Source organism: Calonectris borealis, chromosome 2, assembly GCF_964195595.1.
Source record: "Calonectris borealis chromosome 2, bCalBor7.hap1.2, whole genome shotgun sequence".
NCBI classification, from domain to species: Eukaryota; Metazoa; Chordata; class Aves; order Procellariiformes; family Procellariidae; genus Calonectris; species Calonectris borealis.
Window position 1 is genome coordinate 72506951 of NC_134313.1, and position 16255 is coordinate 72523205.

The window sequence follows — 16255 nt, forward strand, 5'->3', positions numbered from 1 at the left end:
TTTTCATATCGGGTGCATGCTTCCTCTTATCTACCTTTGGCCATGAGTGGTTTACTTTTCTATCTTGGATAATACTATTTTTTACTCCCCCCCCCCAGGTGTAGCTTCTTGTATTTTGTTTGCCTGTTTTCTATATTAAGGCTATCCAGGAACTTTTTCTTGCCATTCAGAAATCTTTTCCAACTAAAATAATTCAATTGAGTCATTAGTTGGCCTAGATTTTATACATTTCTGCCTGTATTTTTTGCAAAAGCCCTCTCAAAAGACTTTTTTTTTTCCCTTCCTTTGTCCATGTGTCTTTATTTTACCTCTCCTCATTCCACACACAAACGTGCCCCTGCACTATAATTTGTTTAAATCTCGGTCTGTTCTAGCTGATTCTGCAAGGCACATAAGAATTATTTATGTGAAAGATGCTATACACGCCAGAGCTGCTGCTGCCCTTTGCCTTACAGCGTTACTGGGAGAGCAAAGCCTTGACCTACTTAGTGTTGAGCTGCAATAATGTTCTCTTTTTTTCATTTACACTAGCCAGGGAAATAGCTTTTGCTGTTTAGGAAATGAAGAATATGGAGGTCCCTGAAGTGAAAACAGCTTCAGCTCTCTTTTCAAGAGTGAGTAAGTAAGTAAGTGAAATATATTTTAAGTAATGATAACGCAGAATTTTATCAGGACGAAGGTTAGTACTACAGCCTATAGTTCTTCCAACCTAAGGGTTGGAATAGCTAATTCACCATTGGGTAAGGCTTCCTGGGTGCTGGCATGCAACGAGGCATTCTGTAATCTTCCTCGGCAGCCTTTATTGTCAAGAGATGCTCTGTGGCTGCATCTGTATTGAAAAAGCTGTTGACTTCTACAGGTTTCCAGGTCTGTATGCACGTCTTGGTCGTGTCGTTGTTCCAGGCTCAGACTCACGACCAAGGTACGTAGCAGGTCTCTGTACCCTGGAGTCCATGGAAGATAATAGCGGTACGCCCCACAAGTGCTCAGCCGGGCAGCGAGGGGAACCGGGACCCCAAGCTAAGTACTGGGAGACTTAGTAGAATAGGGACGGAGGTTGTAGAATTAGTCTCACGTCATTAAGGATGCTATTCACTTGCACTGCCAAAACCTCTGCTTTCTCATAAGGATAAAGCATTAAACGTGAAAGTATTGCCAATGCCCTAAGAGGAGAGGTGGCCAGAGCGCAGCCAGAAGTGCTGCATGCAGCAACAACTCAGAGCCAGCCCCTTTCTTTCACTTCCCTGTGAAGAGAGAACTTGAGGCTGTGACTGCAGTGCTTCAGCAGATCCAAAGGAGGAGCTGAATGGCTCAAGCAGTGCGCCGGGGCAGGATGAGACACTTCCCTGGGCCAGCTCTCCCTTCTCCCTTTTTAATGCAAATTGTAGTGCTCCTCCCAGCTGCTGGCCTAGTTTCCTGGCAGGGTAAAAGGTGCTGTCTAGGAGCCTCGTCACTGAACAGTGCTGCGGGGAATGGGAAAATATGAAGGGTCTTAGCAATATTGTACTCGGTATCCAAGTTTGTTCTTTTGTTCTTGTTTTTCTGTTCCCAGTATCTGATCTTAAAATCAGTATGGGAAAACGCGAGAGATACAAACCAGTGGCTTCTTGTAGCAAGAAGCCAAATTCTGTCTTTTCTATGCAGCGTGAGTAGTTCTCCAAGAGCAACTTTGTTAAAAACCAAATGAGGTTTTGCAGAAATACTGCTTACTCTACTAATTACACAATCTGGCTCCATCTAATCATGAGAAGACTCATCATCCCTGACAATGGGCTAATGTACTTCTAACGCTGCCAGTATTGCACACTTGTTACACTTTTTCCCAATGAGCACTGGGACCTTAAGTGTGATGATATGAAACCTTTAATCATTAATGAAAACAAGCAATTTGTCTATGATTTTAGTTTGACAATCCATAAAATAGTGTTTCTCAAATGACAAATTAGCAACTTGGTTACAAAGAACAAAGTTTAAACAACACAACAGTTGTATGCACAAAGCTACCACGTCTTTTTTTTAAATCAGGAAAAAAATTTATTTATAAAAACGTCTCATTTAATTTACTGTCAAGTCTGTAGCTGAATACAGTGGTTTAGAACACTAACGGCCCATGCTTTTATACAGCTTAGCCAAAGCATGAACATCCATGAAAATTAACCCCCAAAAATAACTTTTCTTTGCTTTATGTTATGAGCCACAACAGTGTTAAAACGGAACAGTAATGAAAGCAACACAAGAGTTAGGAAGCACAGTTGCTTAAAGAGTAAAAGAAATATTTTCTTTTGATGTCTCAGAATAATAAGAAAGTTAGAAATGGCAGAAACTCCTCTGTAGATTAGTCCATAGAAAGCATTGTCTCATGGGGCTTTGGAAAAGTCCTGTCTGGTGGCTAATGCACTAGGGCATGATGAGATACATTACAGAGCCCCCAGGCCAGTAACTTCTGAAGACAGCCTAAAATGTAGGAACAAAAACGAGGAAAAGAAAAGGAAAAAAAAAAAGGCAAAAAAAAAGAAAAAAATCTTCTCACTATTAAAAAAATAACACTTGAGTACAACCAGCATAGAACAGCATTTCAATGCAGGCAAGTTTCTCACACAGAGGTTGGTAGTTTGTTTTTTTTTAAAATGTCAGTTATTGAAACAGTTACAATAGTCCAGAACAATTTTACAGCAGTTTTCTAGAGCTGTTAAATAGCTGAGGTACCTTGACATTATTTCCAGTTTTTCCTTCATTATATACAAACAAAAAAAAAAACCAAAACAAAACAAAAAACCCCAACAAAACCAACCAAAAACCCCATTTTGATAAGTGCAAACTGTAACAATGGCAATTCTACAAATGGTAACAGTGACAAAACTTAGTGCAAAGGTACTAAGGTGAAGAAAAGCCCGCAGAATACAGAAATGACACAAAATACTGAGATAGTACTTAGCCCTATACAATAATAATAACACACTTTGAAATACCATGTTTTAAAAAGTATTGCATTTGCGTTGTGTTTTTAGTTTATATTAAAATGCACTGAATACAGTTCAATTGTTAAAGCTTTGTGTCCAAGGAGTGCGAAGTGGATGAACATGGCGGGCTAATGGGATTCTGGATTCGGAAGTGGTGAGGAAAACAACATTGCATTACTGAGTTATGCAACAGAAATTAAAAAGAAGGTGGATGGACAAACAGAAAATGCGGTTAAAAACTAGTTCCAACAGCTAGCAATCAGCCATTACATCGCCCAGCTCTCTTCGGTTTGGCTGCAATTAGCTGTCTGGTTTTAGTTAATCTGAACATCATTAAGTTCATGTTAAAGGGATGTTACCTGTCCAGGCAGCAACCTTTGAATGTCCTTTGATAAACACTAGATTTTATTCGTAGGTACAGTACAATCTGATTGCATGATTAGGGCTGTGTTGAATAGGAATGTATTTAAACCTAACAAAAAAATGGTCATTTTGGCTGAACAAGGTGTATGCGGGAGGGGGTACCAGAATAGTGACTGTGCATGTCTGATTCGTACCTGCTATTACGTACTTACAGAAACAAGTAATTTGTTGGGATATATGAGAGTAAAAAACATCTGAGTGCAAAAAAAAAGGAGCCTGCTCTCCCTCCCTAAGGCAGAGCTCTTAAAATTACGTTTTCCCAAACCAGAGAAAAATTGTTGCACCCTTTAAAAGAGCGGAGTGGAAAGGCACAGGTGCCTGATATTTTTTTCTTGTGGCCTTCCAATCATTTTAATTTAGGAGTTTTTCTCGGACCAGAAAGCTTCATCTGTTGTACACAGAAGCACCCGAGGTTTGGTACTTTCAAGCCCCCATCTCCTGCTCGCAGGCGGGTGTCGGGGCGGGGGAGACGGGCGTCTTCAGGCCTGTCGAGAGCAGCAGGGTGACCGGGGGGGGCCAGCACTTCGGGTGGGATTTCGGGGGCGCTAGCAATCATCAGAAGTGCCAGATTTGCAGGCTCTAGCGATAGAAAAAAATTATCAGAAGCGCCAATTTGCCATAGAAAATAGTTCTGCAGTTGGAGGGATGCCTTCAAGTGGATGTAACTATTTATATGCCAGGTAGCGTTGTGGGAGCAGGACCCGGCTGTCAAAATTTTGCCTCATTTATGTTTTTTCTTTCTCGCCAGGTGTCTCCTTGCCGGGGTGGGGACACCCTGCTGTGCTGCAGGGCTGCCGGAGGGCCAGCCCTGGCCGCGGCCCTGGCGGAGGGACGGCGCCGGCGGGGAGAGCCCCTGGGCCGGCGGGGAGAGCCCCCGGGCTGGCGCCCGCCCGCTGTTGGAACTAGTTGGTAGGTGGTGCCCGGCTGTTAGTCGTTATGGAGAGCGGAAGGCGACTTGAGTCGGCAATAGATAACACTAGCAATTTAACAGAAAATAAAAGATGCCGTATTGTTTCCTTGATAACTAGGATCTACCACAGACTCTTGGTAGAGCTGGCAAAGCGTGCATTGTGTCTCACCCCTTCAATATGGAGCAAACTTCTGGCGGTCAGATTTCTTAACCCCGCTCGTCGAAGGAATTTTGGCAGTGTAAGCGGACAAACTCCCCGTGGCCCCCGCGGCGGCCGCGGCATTTAGTGCCAGGAGTGGGACAGTTTTCATGCCAAGCAGACTGGAGACAGGAACGGCATAGTGGGTGGTTGGCAGAGTTGGTAGGGGAGGGGGGGTACTGACGGTAACGGCGGAGGCGGCCGCCAGCACGGCCATGGAGGTGGGGGTGGAGGTAGGGGTGGCAGACTGAGAGAGGTTCATGTTGAGGTCAACAGGGGTCGTGACGGAAGCGGTCTGGGTGCTGACTTTAGCCATCTCTAAGCTGCAAACGAAGAGAGGAAGAGGAACAAACAGGTTGGGAGGGTCCAGCCAGGGTGGTGGGGCCAGGAGGAGGAGGAGGAGGAAGGGACGGAGGGAGGGAGGGAGGGAGGGACGGAGGGACAGCAACCACGAAAGGGCAGGATTAGATCGGTGGACGCGGGGGACAGACAAGAGGGAGGGAGGGGGGGAGAGAGAGAAAAAAAGGGAAAATGAGGGTCAAAGGAGGAACATGTTATGTGTTAAAGAAGAGAAATAACAAAAGGGTTTTTCATGATTCGATGGTGAAAACATTACTGAGACTCTAAAGTTCTTTCCGAAAAGGAAAAAAAAAAAAAAAAGGAGGTAGGGGGGATTTGCTAGTTCATTTTACATATGAAAAAAGAAATCTAAGGAATGCAGGTCATGGCAAAAAGATGGAAAAAACAAAACTTAAAAGAGAACTTAAAATAACTATGAAGTTTACTCCCCAGCACTGATACGGTGAATTTTGCTTTTCAAAATTACGGTATTTTTGAAAGGGGGACGCGGGGGGTTTTGGTAATTTTTTCAATTTGTCAATTTTATGGCATAAATAGTACCTTTGTCATTTTGCTAGGATGAGAGGAGACTGAGCAATGATTTGCTGCTTCCATCTAAGGCATAAAAGTTTTGGTTTGGTTTTTTTTTTAGAAAGTTAGTTTCTCATTTCATTCATTGTGAGGTCAATGTGCATTTTTCATATAAAACAAACCTGATTAGCCAGTGTGTTCACTTCAATTTGTACTTTCCTCAGACTTTTTTTTTTTTAAATCACAACAAAATATTTATGCAAGCTAATGATAAGGAAATTAGTGAAAAAGAAGACTGAAAAACACCCCAGCTTCTGAGCTTGTGGCAGTGGTTACAGTGAACATAAAAGAGCTTACCAGCTGACAGACAAGGTACTACATGGATACAACATACACATCGTCAGACGGACCCCGCCAGCACGAGGAAGTTCAGATTGACCCGCGCTCCGAGCCCAAGGCAGTGACGGGCTCTGTGGGGGATGTAGGTATCAAACCACCTTCACTTTAGACTAACTCCACCCATCGGCAGGCAAGATGAGGCTGACCCATATACTTAGGCTTTTCTGTACATTTTTACACATTAAAATACAGTAATTCCAAGGACGCGTTGGTTTTTTTCAGATGACAAAATGTTTACCTAGATAAATCCTCCCTTTGCCGTGTGTTTGTTGCAGCTTATGCGCTGCATTTTGGGTCGGCAAGCAACATAAATACTGATTTCAGGATGCATTTTGCATGTGGCTGGCTGGGCCATATGGCAGGCTAGCATATAAATGGGACTACGGGTTAGAAAATCTTTGCTAGCTACAGTTATATGTGTATTAATTCCAAGTTTTTTCAGTAATGACTAACTTGTCAGGCTCCTGGGCTTTCCCCTGAGGTGAGCTGAGGAGCTGCAGCAGCTTCCCCCTCCCAGAGCGGAGCACCCGGGGCGACCGTCGGGCTGCGGGGAGGACCTGCGTGGCGGAGGACCTGCCGCTTTCCTATCGAGTCCGTCAGGCCTGGGGGAAGCTTCCCAGCGCTGGGTTTGGGCGCAGGGGGCTGGGCGTGCGGGGTTAGAGAGCAGCTGCGGCCAGGGTCCTTGCCCAGGACAAGGGAGGGGAGCACGGTCGCCCTCCTCAGGGCTTGGGAGAGCCTCGCTGTTCCTCACCTGAGGCTTACGTGCAGTTTTGAGAGCAACAGCCCCTGATCTATTCGTGGCCTGAGAAAGGCAACGGCCAGAAGGCCTGCCCGCTTTGCGCAAGGGCAAGGGTGCAAGCGATGAACCAGCTCTGTATAGGGGATGGGGACATTGGACTAAAGCTTCCCAAAACACTGCTGCTGAAGGTGAGCCTAAAGGATACCTGAAGCAGGTCTGAGCCGGGGAGAGGAGAGTAGAGGAGAGGTGGAAATGCTTGAGCACCAAGCTCCTCTCTTCCCCACAAAAGAAAGAGGACTCTTGGAGTGTTATCTCCGCGTCAGCTTTTGCTGGGAAGTTGGAAGGCGCACGGCTTCTCTGAGGGGCTGGGAGGGGAGGAGGGCGAGTGCATGAAATGCAGACCCATTTATAGGAGGTAAAGCTTTGGTTTTCCTACCCTGCGGGGTTTATCTGTCCCTGTGGATGAGCATCTCAGATTTTTTCTAACCTCCGCAGCAGAGTTGCTCTTTGCAGAGAGAAGAGCATCCTTGTGCCGTTAACTGTGCTACTTGCAGTCTACACGCACAGCGGGATTTACATCAAGAATACTTGTTTCTATCCACTGAAATGATGGATCCAACACCAGCGTACATCCTCGACTTGGGGTTTAGGGGTTACATGGTGATACCTTAGTAGGTTTTTAAAAACTCGGTTTATACAGTTGGATTTTTTTATATTTCTAACCCAGTTTTATTCTGGGAGGGAGGCATATAGAAAGATAATGCAGGACTCAGTGTTTCAGTGACTCCAAATTTGCCTACCTTGCATTTAACAAAACCAAAAAAACTCCTACTGATGTGGATGATATTTGAGCCCGAGCTTTTTCCTGCACCAGCAGGGAGAACAGATCCCACAGGCTAAATGCTGATATTGGTAGCAGCCACTCAAACATCTGTCTCTGGTGTACTCGCACAGGTACAATTAAAGCTCTAATTTGCCCTGCTTCACGTTTACTACTGGTAGTAACGCGTAAGGTGAAAGTACGTCAGGCTGGCAATCAGCTGTCCTGTGACAGCAGCTGTTTCCCAAACCAATTGTAGATGCAACAAAACTGAATGTGAAAGCGGATGAGGCAGCCTTCATACAGAATTTCATGGTGCCAGTTTTCCACTGTCCCTTTGAAGAACTACACTTTATGAATATATACACCGAAGGCCACATTCCGCACTACCCAAAACTGGTGAAAGGAACAAAGCTCGAGTGTGGCTTTGGCGGTCCTGCTAGCTCTGTGAATGAACCTCTCATCAAAATGGCAGTAAAAGCTGTCTTCAGGAAACTGCTCTTCAACAAGGAGAAAGTACTGCTGGCTACAATTCATTTATAATCCAAAGTCAAATATTACACAGGAAATCTAAACAGCGGTTCATTCTTAATAAAAGCTAGAAGATGGACTTGGATAATGAAAATCCAGTTACTACAATGGAGACCAGTTAAAAGACCGAAGATTTTACAGGAACAAAAGACACTTCTACTGCAAACAAGCTGGGACAACGTTCTATTTGTCGGGTGATCAATACAGAATCAAAACAATACTTTAGAAAGATTTAAATCTCTATTTTGATAGTGTATCAATGTATTTATATATCTATAATTTAGAGTATATTATGTACATATTCAACACCAAATTGCAATAAAAGTCTTAAAACAGCTTGATAAATTATTCTATAGACGGCAACTTTGGTTGGAGGATAGTTTAAAGATACACACAGATTGTTTCAGGAATACAGTGGATAGCTTTTTCTCCTTACATCCTATGCTGCTGTGAGACACTGATTTTTGCAGAAATACTGGCCCTGGAAACCAAATCCATGAGAATGACAGATCTTGTGGGGGAGAGAAAAAAAAACAAACTCCACCTTACCCTGAATGCTTATATAGCTTTTATTTATTATAATTATTATTTTGACATACCAAGACTATAGCTTGGGCAGTCTAGGTACTGTACTCAGCTCTTCCCCAACACTGTTTATTTCATGCCAACATCTTTAAAAGAGAGGGCAGTACTTGTGACAGGTTTAGAACTGACAAACACGGAAACCAGGTCCCAGTGTGCGCAGGCGGCAGCAGCCTAGATCTGCCTCTCAAAAACCTGCCCGAGCACCTAAACCCCAGCTAGAGCAGACCTCCCTCTTGCCTGGAAGTTTCTGGGGTCTTCCTCCAGTGCGACTGCGAAATAGCACTGCTGCTGCAGTGGCACCTAACTGGACAGGAATTTCTCTCGTGAAAGGAGAAATCTGGAACAGTGTCACTTTTTAAAATGAAAAAGCCACCTTAATGTCCTATGTTAGCTTAGAGCTTAATTTATTATACATTACTTTAAGAGTCTTCATTTACAAATGAAGTCACTTCATCTAAATACAGTTTCAACACATGGTACATAATAATATATGATGGTTTATTGTAGATGATGGTAACAAATAACTTCTATCTAGAAATTCAACAGGAAGAAAATATTTTGTTTCTGGTTTCACAGGTTATAGATAGAGTATCCGTGGTATATGACTGCTGAGAAGATTTCTTCTTTGCAAAAGTATGTTAAAAGACCTCAGATATATCCCATTCCATCAAAAGGCTCATTAAACAGTAATAAAGCGAGGTGTGAGAGTTCACAGGCTTTTCTAAAGTGAGTCAAACAGAGGTTTGTTCACTAGAGTTTCTGTCTCTGGTGAGCAGCTCACTGCAACTCCATTAATAAGTGCATTATTTTATTTGCATGCTTTAGCTGTCTTGAAGATCTTAAATTGTTATCTTCTGAGATCCAGATGCATGCCATGTGGTGTTTGTGCAACTAAAAATGAAGGGGTCTATTCTCGTCTCGATGTGTGGGGAATCCCTGAACACCAAGAGAAGAACATATCCTTAAGGGTTAAAGGAGGGAACACATTTTTATTTGATTACAGGGCTTACGGAAGTGACTTATATTTGCTACAAAGAATATAAATCAAAAGCTCTGTAGGTTGTTTTAGGATTCTGGAAACGGCTTATCTTAGGCTTCACAACGCCACCCCCTCAATATATCTTTCCCTAGAAAACTACTTTCAAACTGAATTATAAAAAGTAATATTTTTGCTTGCTGTAACACAGAGCTACACGAACATCCTTTTCCTCTATTAAGACATTTACAGTGGCTTGCAGTGGTGCACTACAGAACTGGGCTGGAGAGGAGGTTGGACCGTAGGAGACTGTAGACCTGCTATGACTACAGCTCCCCCCACCCCATAAATCACATACTTCCTACTACCTTAACAGCAAACATAATTAAACACAAAGCTTGATTCATATCACAGTATTTGGGGGAGGGGGGGGAGAAAAGGAAAAAAAAAAAAACCAATAAAATACATAGATACTCCCCCTCCCCACAATATATTGCTTCGGTCCGCCATCTACAAGTAGATCTATGAGACAGCACTGGATCCATTGCACTATCTTCTCAGGACAATTGCAAATAAAGGTGGTATCAATTTTAGTATTTTTCTAAATAATCATATCAAAACTGATAGAGACCTAAGCTGTCGCGAAGGCTTAGCTAAACAGCCAGTGCCTTCATTAATTCTGGCACCGAGAAGTGGAGAAACATAGTCTCACCCCGTCTCATTAGGGAATGCTTTTACAAATTTGTGATGCTGTCTCTGAAAAAATAAATCCCGTGCCCCTTTAGCAATCAAATGTCGGTTTAATATCAACTCTGAGTGGCGATTTCCAATTAGTAAATTAAATCTGTTTTGCAATCTCTTTCACTATACTTGCCATTTAGGACAGTAAAATGGGCCTGTGAAAAGTATTTTCTTCTAAAGAACTTATGATTGTCATTTAATTTATCCACCTATATTTTAGGTAGATGCCGATGTGAGTATTCAGATTTTTCGGCTTTTGTTATTCAACATGTACCTGGAATTGCACCAGATTAAGCTGCTTTCCATATAAACCAACAGCAAACACAGGTTCTAATGATACAGGCTTTACAAACCATTAGGAATTGAAAAATACTACGCAAAATGGACACTGCAAAGCAACTTTCTGGATCTAACCAGGACAGACATTTGCTGGAGAGCAGGCAGAGCAATCTCGCAGAAGCATTATCACTTACAAAGCAAACTTACCTTGCATTAATGAGGTACTGTGCTAAGCTGATGTTTGCAGGGGATCCTGTGATTGTAACTTGTCGTTCTGCGGAGCCTTCTGTGGCATTAGCAATCTTGATCTGCGCTCCTGACATCTGCCTGATTTCATTTATCTTACTGCCTTGTCTGCCAATAATGCAGCCTATTAACTGGAGCGGGACAAAGACTGAGATTAGTGCCACAGACACAAGCAAAAACGACTTAACTGCTATTTGTAGTATTGATAGAAACATGGTTATGAAAGACTCAATATCAAAACAAAAGATTTTTGCTGTGCTGTTTGGAAGGAATAACTAGCGCGGTCTATTGGCCCTACGGTCATACGTCTCTGAATCAACCTGCTACATGGTTATCAACTCAATATCCGATTATTTAGCTGTCTTCCGTGGCAGAAAACGACAGCGTGCCGTGGTGCTGACGAATACAAAACACAACCCAGCCTGACTTGCCGGTGGCAGCTGCAAGCCGAGCGCAGCAGCGGGAAGTCAGGCTGACCACCCAAAGCTGCTGCCGTGCGGCTCTGCACCCTTCCAGCACGCTGCTAGTCCTAGACCTCCCTGGGCACACGTGGTCCTCACTTGGCCAGGCACTGCGCTATTAAAGTCAGCGGGATTTACAGCTCTGTAACTGCAGGCAGAAGCAGGCATGGGAAGAGACGGAAATTTGTCTGTGTTCCTTTACAGAAACTGAGCAAAACTCATATTTTGTGAATAAAACTGAGCTTGAGTTGTGTGTGCGTGTGTCTCCCTAGATCCCCTCCATTCTTTTGGTAAAATTGCATTGGTGTTATCTTCAATTAACAGTGTTTTAAAGGGTGTTTAAATGTTCTTGGTGGAGTCACAAGCTTGTGGAAGCTGTGTGCAAGACCTCGAGAAAGTGTTTAGCAGCACACGTAACCGCTGCAGCTGCAGCTGGGGTTCGGCAGCGTGATAGCTGTGCCAGGGTGTTGCTCCTCCAGCACAGGGAGCGCCCACGAGCAAGTGGCCACCAAGCCAGCAGCTGAGGCTGAGATGTTTTGACTTCTGTAAGGGTGAGGAGGGGGACTTTTGTGTTGCATTAAGGAAGGATGGGTGCTGAGAAGCTCAGCAATGGCCAGAATGGGTAGAAAATGGAAACTTCACTACAGGTCTCAGCTGACACTGGGATGATGTTGTCAGTCTGGCAGAAGGATGTGCCAAGATGCAGAGACTGCTTTCCCCTCCCACCTTTCCTGCTGCTTCAGGCCCTGAGATGTTACCCTTTCTGGTACTGTAGTACTCGGAGTATCTTGCCAGAAACAGATTCACATTGTCCAGACATTTTATCAAAAGAAGAACCCCCCCAATGTAATCCTTGCTTCATGCTCAGGGACAAGCAGGAAGCCAAAGCAAGTACCTGGGTAGCCAAAACAGAGACCAAGCACAAGAGGAACACCCACGAGGGGGGAAATGGGGTTTCAGGAAACGCACACAGGATTTCGTGTCCTGTTCAAAGAGGAGGGCCTCTCTGTCCTTATCCAGAGGACCCGTCTTAGGATGTGACTGCACGTGCCAGTGCGGAGGACCTATGAGATCTTCACTGGGAAGCCCCTAGCCTGTCTCTGTGCGAACACGAATGTGCCTGCGCACGCTAGCTGTTAGCAGCACAGGGATCCCTGAGCGTCCGCTTCCTACGCCTCAGCCTCACTGGCCTCCATGGTCCTCAGGCAGTGAAGGTGAAGCAGGAGAGAAGAGCACCCAGAGCACAGGTGATAGCACCAGAGCCAGCCAGTGGTGGGGTTTGGTTTTTATTAGAGTATGCCATCAGTGTGAGGAAAGCAAAGGCCGTCCTACCAGAGCATCATTGTACAGGAAAGCTGGTGGCACTAGATTCACTCTTATCTGTTAAAACCTGGTGATGTACTTCCATAATTTTGTTTCCGTGAATCATTTGCATGCCATACTGTAGCTATAATTTACCCAAATCTGGTCAGACGTGTTCACTGCTGCAGAAGCAGAATGGAGCACAGAGCAGGGAAAACTTTGGGTCATCTTTACTTGACTGCTAGCCAGAGTTGTTCCCCCAGATACCGGAGTGGCTTGAAATGGCCAACAGGAGTGGAGGCTGTCAGTATTTCCTCCTGCCACAACCAGCATCTAATTGTTTTTGCAATGATGATCTTGAAGCGACTGGTCAAGAATCCGTCTGTTGCTACTGATGATCTTATGAAGCAGTGACCAGGATTTAGGCTCTGTGAAGCAGCTCTCATGGTGCCCCTCATGTCTTCAGGTTCCTCTCATACTTCTCACCCGATGTGCAGATCTGAATATGCTTCTGGTTGCTTTAGTAATTATGTCCTAAGTGTCAACAGGAAAATGTAGACTGCACATACTCCCTCAGTCTGTCCAAAGCAGAAGGGTGGAAATCTGATAAAATTACTTGGTGTAAAAAACATGCAAAAATATATTAAAATATATTATTTAGAAGAATTTCAAGCAGTCCCATTCACAGGTGTGGTTGTCATTGTAGCATTCAAAGCAGAGGAACTGCGTGGGACCGCTGGTTCTTCAGGCACGTTGTGAGACATGGTCTTACATGTGTGGTTCACCAGCTCTGAGAAGGCACTTGCCGGGTCACTCAGGAGGCTGCACTTGTATGGGCTGGGGGGTCCTCCAACGAGGCTTGCAACCGAGCTGGGTCAGTACAAAGAATTTGCAGTCTCCTAGCTGACTGTAAGTTAAGATTCAGTCCAGACTGGTCAAGGATATTGGTGATGCAAGCACCTGGAAGAGAGGTTCAGTAATTTTCAGTCTGAAGCTCTCCAAAGTCATCCTTTGTTGCTGTGACAACGGGCTGTTTGAACATGCTCTGCAAGTCGTGGCACGACCTGCAGCTCACGCAGAATGCACTTCTCCATTTGCCACGCAGGAAGGACAATAGTGCTGGGGTGCTTGGGCTCTCTCTGGGGTGCCTTTCCCATTACGTATTACTTATGCTGAAATTTGTGCAGTATCTGAATATTCAAGAGCTGATGGGTTCTGGAAGAAGTTCAAGGGACTGGCTTTCATCTAGAAAGCTGTGATCAATCAGGCCATGCACGTTTGGTTTTACATAAAAACACCTGCCCTGCCTTGCTTTGAGATGAAGCCATGTCAAATCGCATCCAAACACGTATGTCTCTTCAAGACTGACTTTCTAATTCCGTCAGCTGCCCCCCTGTCATTCTGTAGCTGGCCATTTCACACGATTTGGCAGGCTGGGTGTAATTCAGTCCCACAAAAGTCCCTCAGCACAAAAGCAAGCTTCCCCAGACTTTGAAAGCTGCCACCTTGCATGCAATGCTGCGTGTTTCACAAACATGGGTTTGCTGCTTTTCCAAGCTCATGGACAGAGTTAGGGAATGTGGAGGACAGTAAACATATAGCTATTTTCAAGGACTTTAGGTGCTGCATTATTTTTGATGCTCACCTGCTTGCTCAACATACAGTGAGAGCCTTACTCTCACTTACAGAATAAATCAGGAGGAAATTCTCCAGAAAATAAGTGATAAAGCTGGCCCATGTGAGAGAGGAGCAAACCTGCTATGGACTATACCAAGCCTACTATGCGCTATAGTATAATACATATATCATAAATATATAGATATATAATATATATAATATACACATTGGTACATACAAACACACACACACATAATATGTGTATGTATATGAACACATATTTTAACTCTCTCAAGACTTGAGCGGAACAGCTCAGATCAGATGTGCACCTAGCCCAGCCGCCTGTCTCTGACTGTGGCAGCAGTACACACTTACAAAAAAAAGGGATAAAACCAGTGTGAGGTATAAAACAAAGTTTCCACTGGTATCCCAAATTCCCACCTAAGGTTTACAGACTCTCTGAGTAGCAGCTGGTATCTCTGCCTTTATGGTCAATAGTCCGTGTGTCTGACAATTTCTTTTTGAACCTGTTTCTTCCTCTGCTGCCCAAGAAGGGCCATAGCAGTGACCTGCAGAGCTTGCTCGTGTGTTGCCTGTAAGTGTCACCATTTGTCCGTACATCTCAAAATTTCAGCTGACGTCCCCCCCTTCTTGGACTGTGAGCACCAGGGGAAAACTGTTTCCTTTTCACTTTCTCTACACTGCTTCCGATCTGTCTTCCCCTACCTCAGTGTATTGCTCGTCACAGGAAGTGGCACGGAGCTCACTTTCTTTTTAAATACCAGTAAAAAAATCAGATTCCTTTCTTATTATGAATGTAGTGCTGGTAAAAAGGCCAAGGAAGTAACCTCTGCAACTTGATATCTGCTGTCCGGAGCAGAGGGGTTGACCGTACGTGTCCACAGGTACACATGGTTCCCCTTGGTTCCCTGCTACCAACGCAGAGCAAGTCCATTGGCTTTGGCAAAGCCTCTGTATTAGCTGAGCAAGCAGGTGCTCATCATGAAGGAGACTCTTCAATCGCTTTTCATAAAGTTACAGGCTTTGCAGGTTTGGGTTGGGTTTTATTTTTATTTAGAAATGCTGGGGCAGAGCACTCTATAGGGAGAAATAATCTTCTGAGGTATGATTACAGCTCTTTACGGACTTACTGCAGGGCCTAGAAAGAGATGCTTAAATACTCTGTGCCTCTTAAAAAACACTAATAATAATAATAATAACAACAACAACAACAACAACAACAACCACCACCACCTTCACGTTCCTCGCCAGGATAATGCAACATCTGGACTATAATAATTCCACAGGCTTTGCAAGAAGGCATGCAGAAAACTGAGAAAACATGTTCAGAAATGAGCCTTCTTATTACTTGCTTTGTAACCAAATCACTCTGCAGATTTGTGTGCATTTCAATTTATGGAGGGTCCAGCACCAGTTCCCGTCCTGTTCCCTAAAGTGAGCAGTAGGTTGTTCTGGGGGGAATTACTTTTAACCCTAAATAGTGCCTTGTACCCACAAATGGTCTCACTTTGCTTCTGATGGATATTAAGTCTGCATAATTTTTAATGAGACTGATTTTTTTTTTTTATTATTGGTTTGTTCATTTACTCTCAATGGGCATTTTGGGGGATTGGATCATAAAATCTTCAGACATCTGTTATCTGTGCCCAATCGGCTACACCCAGGGATACCATCCCTTCCGTTCCCTTAAGGACGTGCCACTGTTAACACCACTTTATTCTGGGATTTATGTGAAACACACTTACATTGTGTAACTTAGGCAGCAGGGGAAGGCCGGACAAGATCCCGGCAAGGAAAGAAAGGCAACCAAATGCCCCTATGAGAGGTTTTGATGAGGAAAAGGAGATACTAGATAAGGATCAAAGTGACTTCTGAGAGGGACCTGCAGAAATGTCCTCTCTGTTCTCTTTTTGGAGATACCCAGAAGTTATGAGAAAACCTAGAAAGGCAAAATCTTCTGAATTCATTATTTGGAGAGGAACCCTTGGCTTTTAGCATGTGGAAAATAACTTTCTGCAAAATGGATTTCTTTGTTCTGCGGTTTCTCTTTGTTATTAAGCAACAGGTTAGTTGCAATTATCAGTATACTGTATGAAGAAAGCAGCAGTTGTTACAGGAATTATTAATAACAGAAAAAATTTTTTTGTCACTGCCTTAATGCCAGAGGGAGTGAGGA

General features: G+C 44.0%; 1 protein-coding gene across 1 annotated transcript in view; it reads right to left on the minus strand.

The window, feature by feature from the left end:
* Positions 1–4457: 4457 nt before the first annotated feature.
* Positions 4458–16255, minus strand: part of LOC142078970 (poly(rC)-binding protein 3-like) — a 137488-nt gene continuing 125690 nt past the window's right edge. Inside the window, exons 13-14 of the mRNA XM_075142345.1 lie at positions 10640–10809; positions 4458–4815 (exon numbers count right to left, since the gene is read on the minus strand). Coding sequence (XP_074998446.1) covers positions 4467–4815; positions 10640–10809 — 519 coding nt within the window. The 3' untranslated portion in view covers positions 4458–4466. The remainder of the gene's footprint in view (positions 4816–10639; positions 10810–16255) is intronic.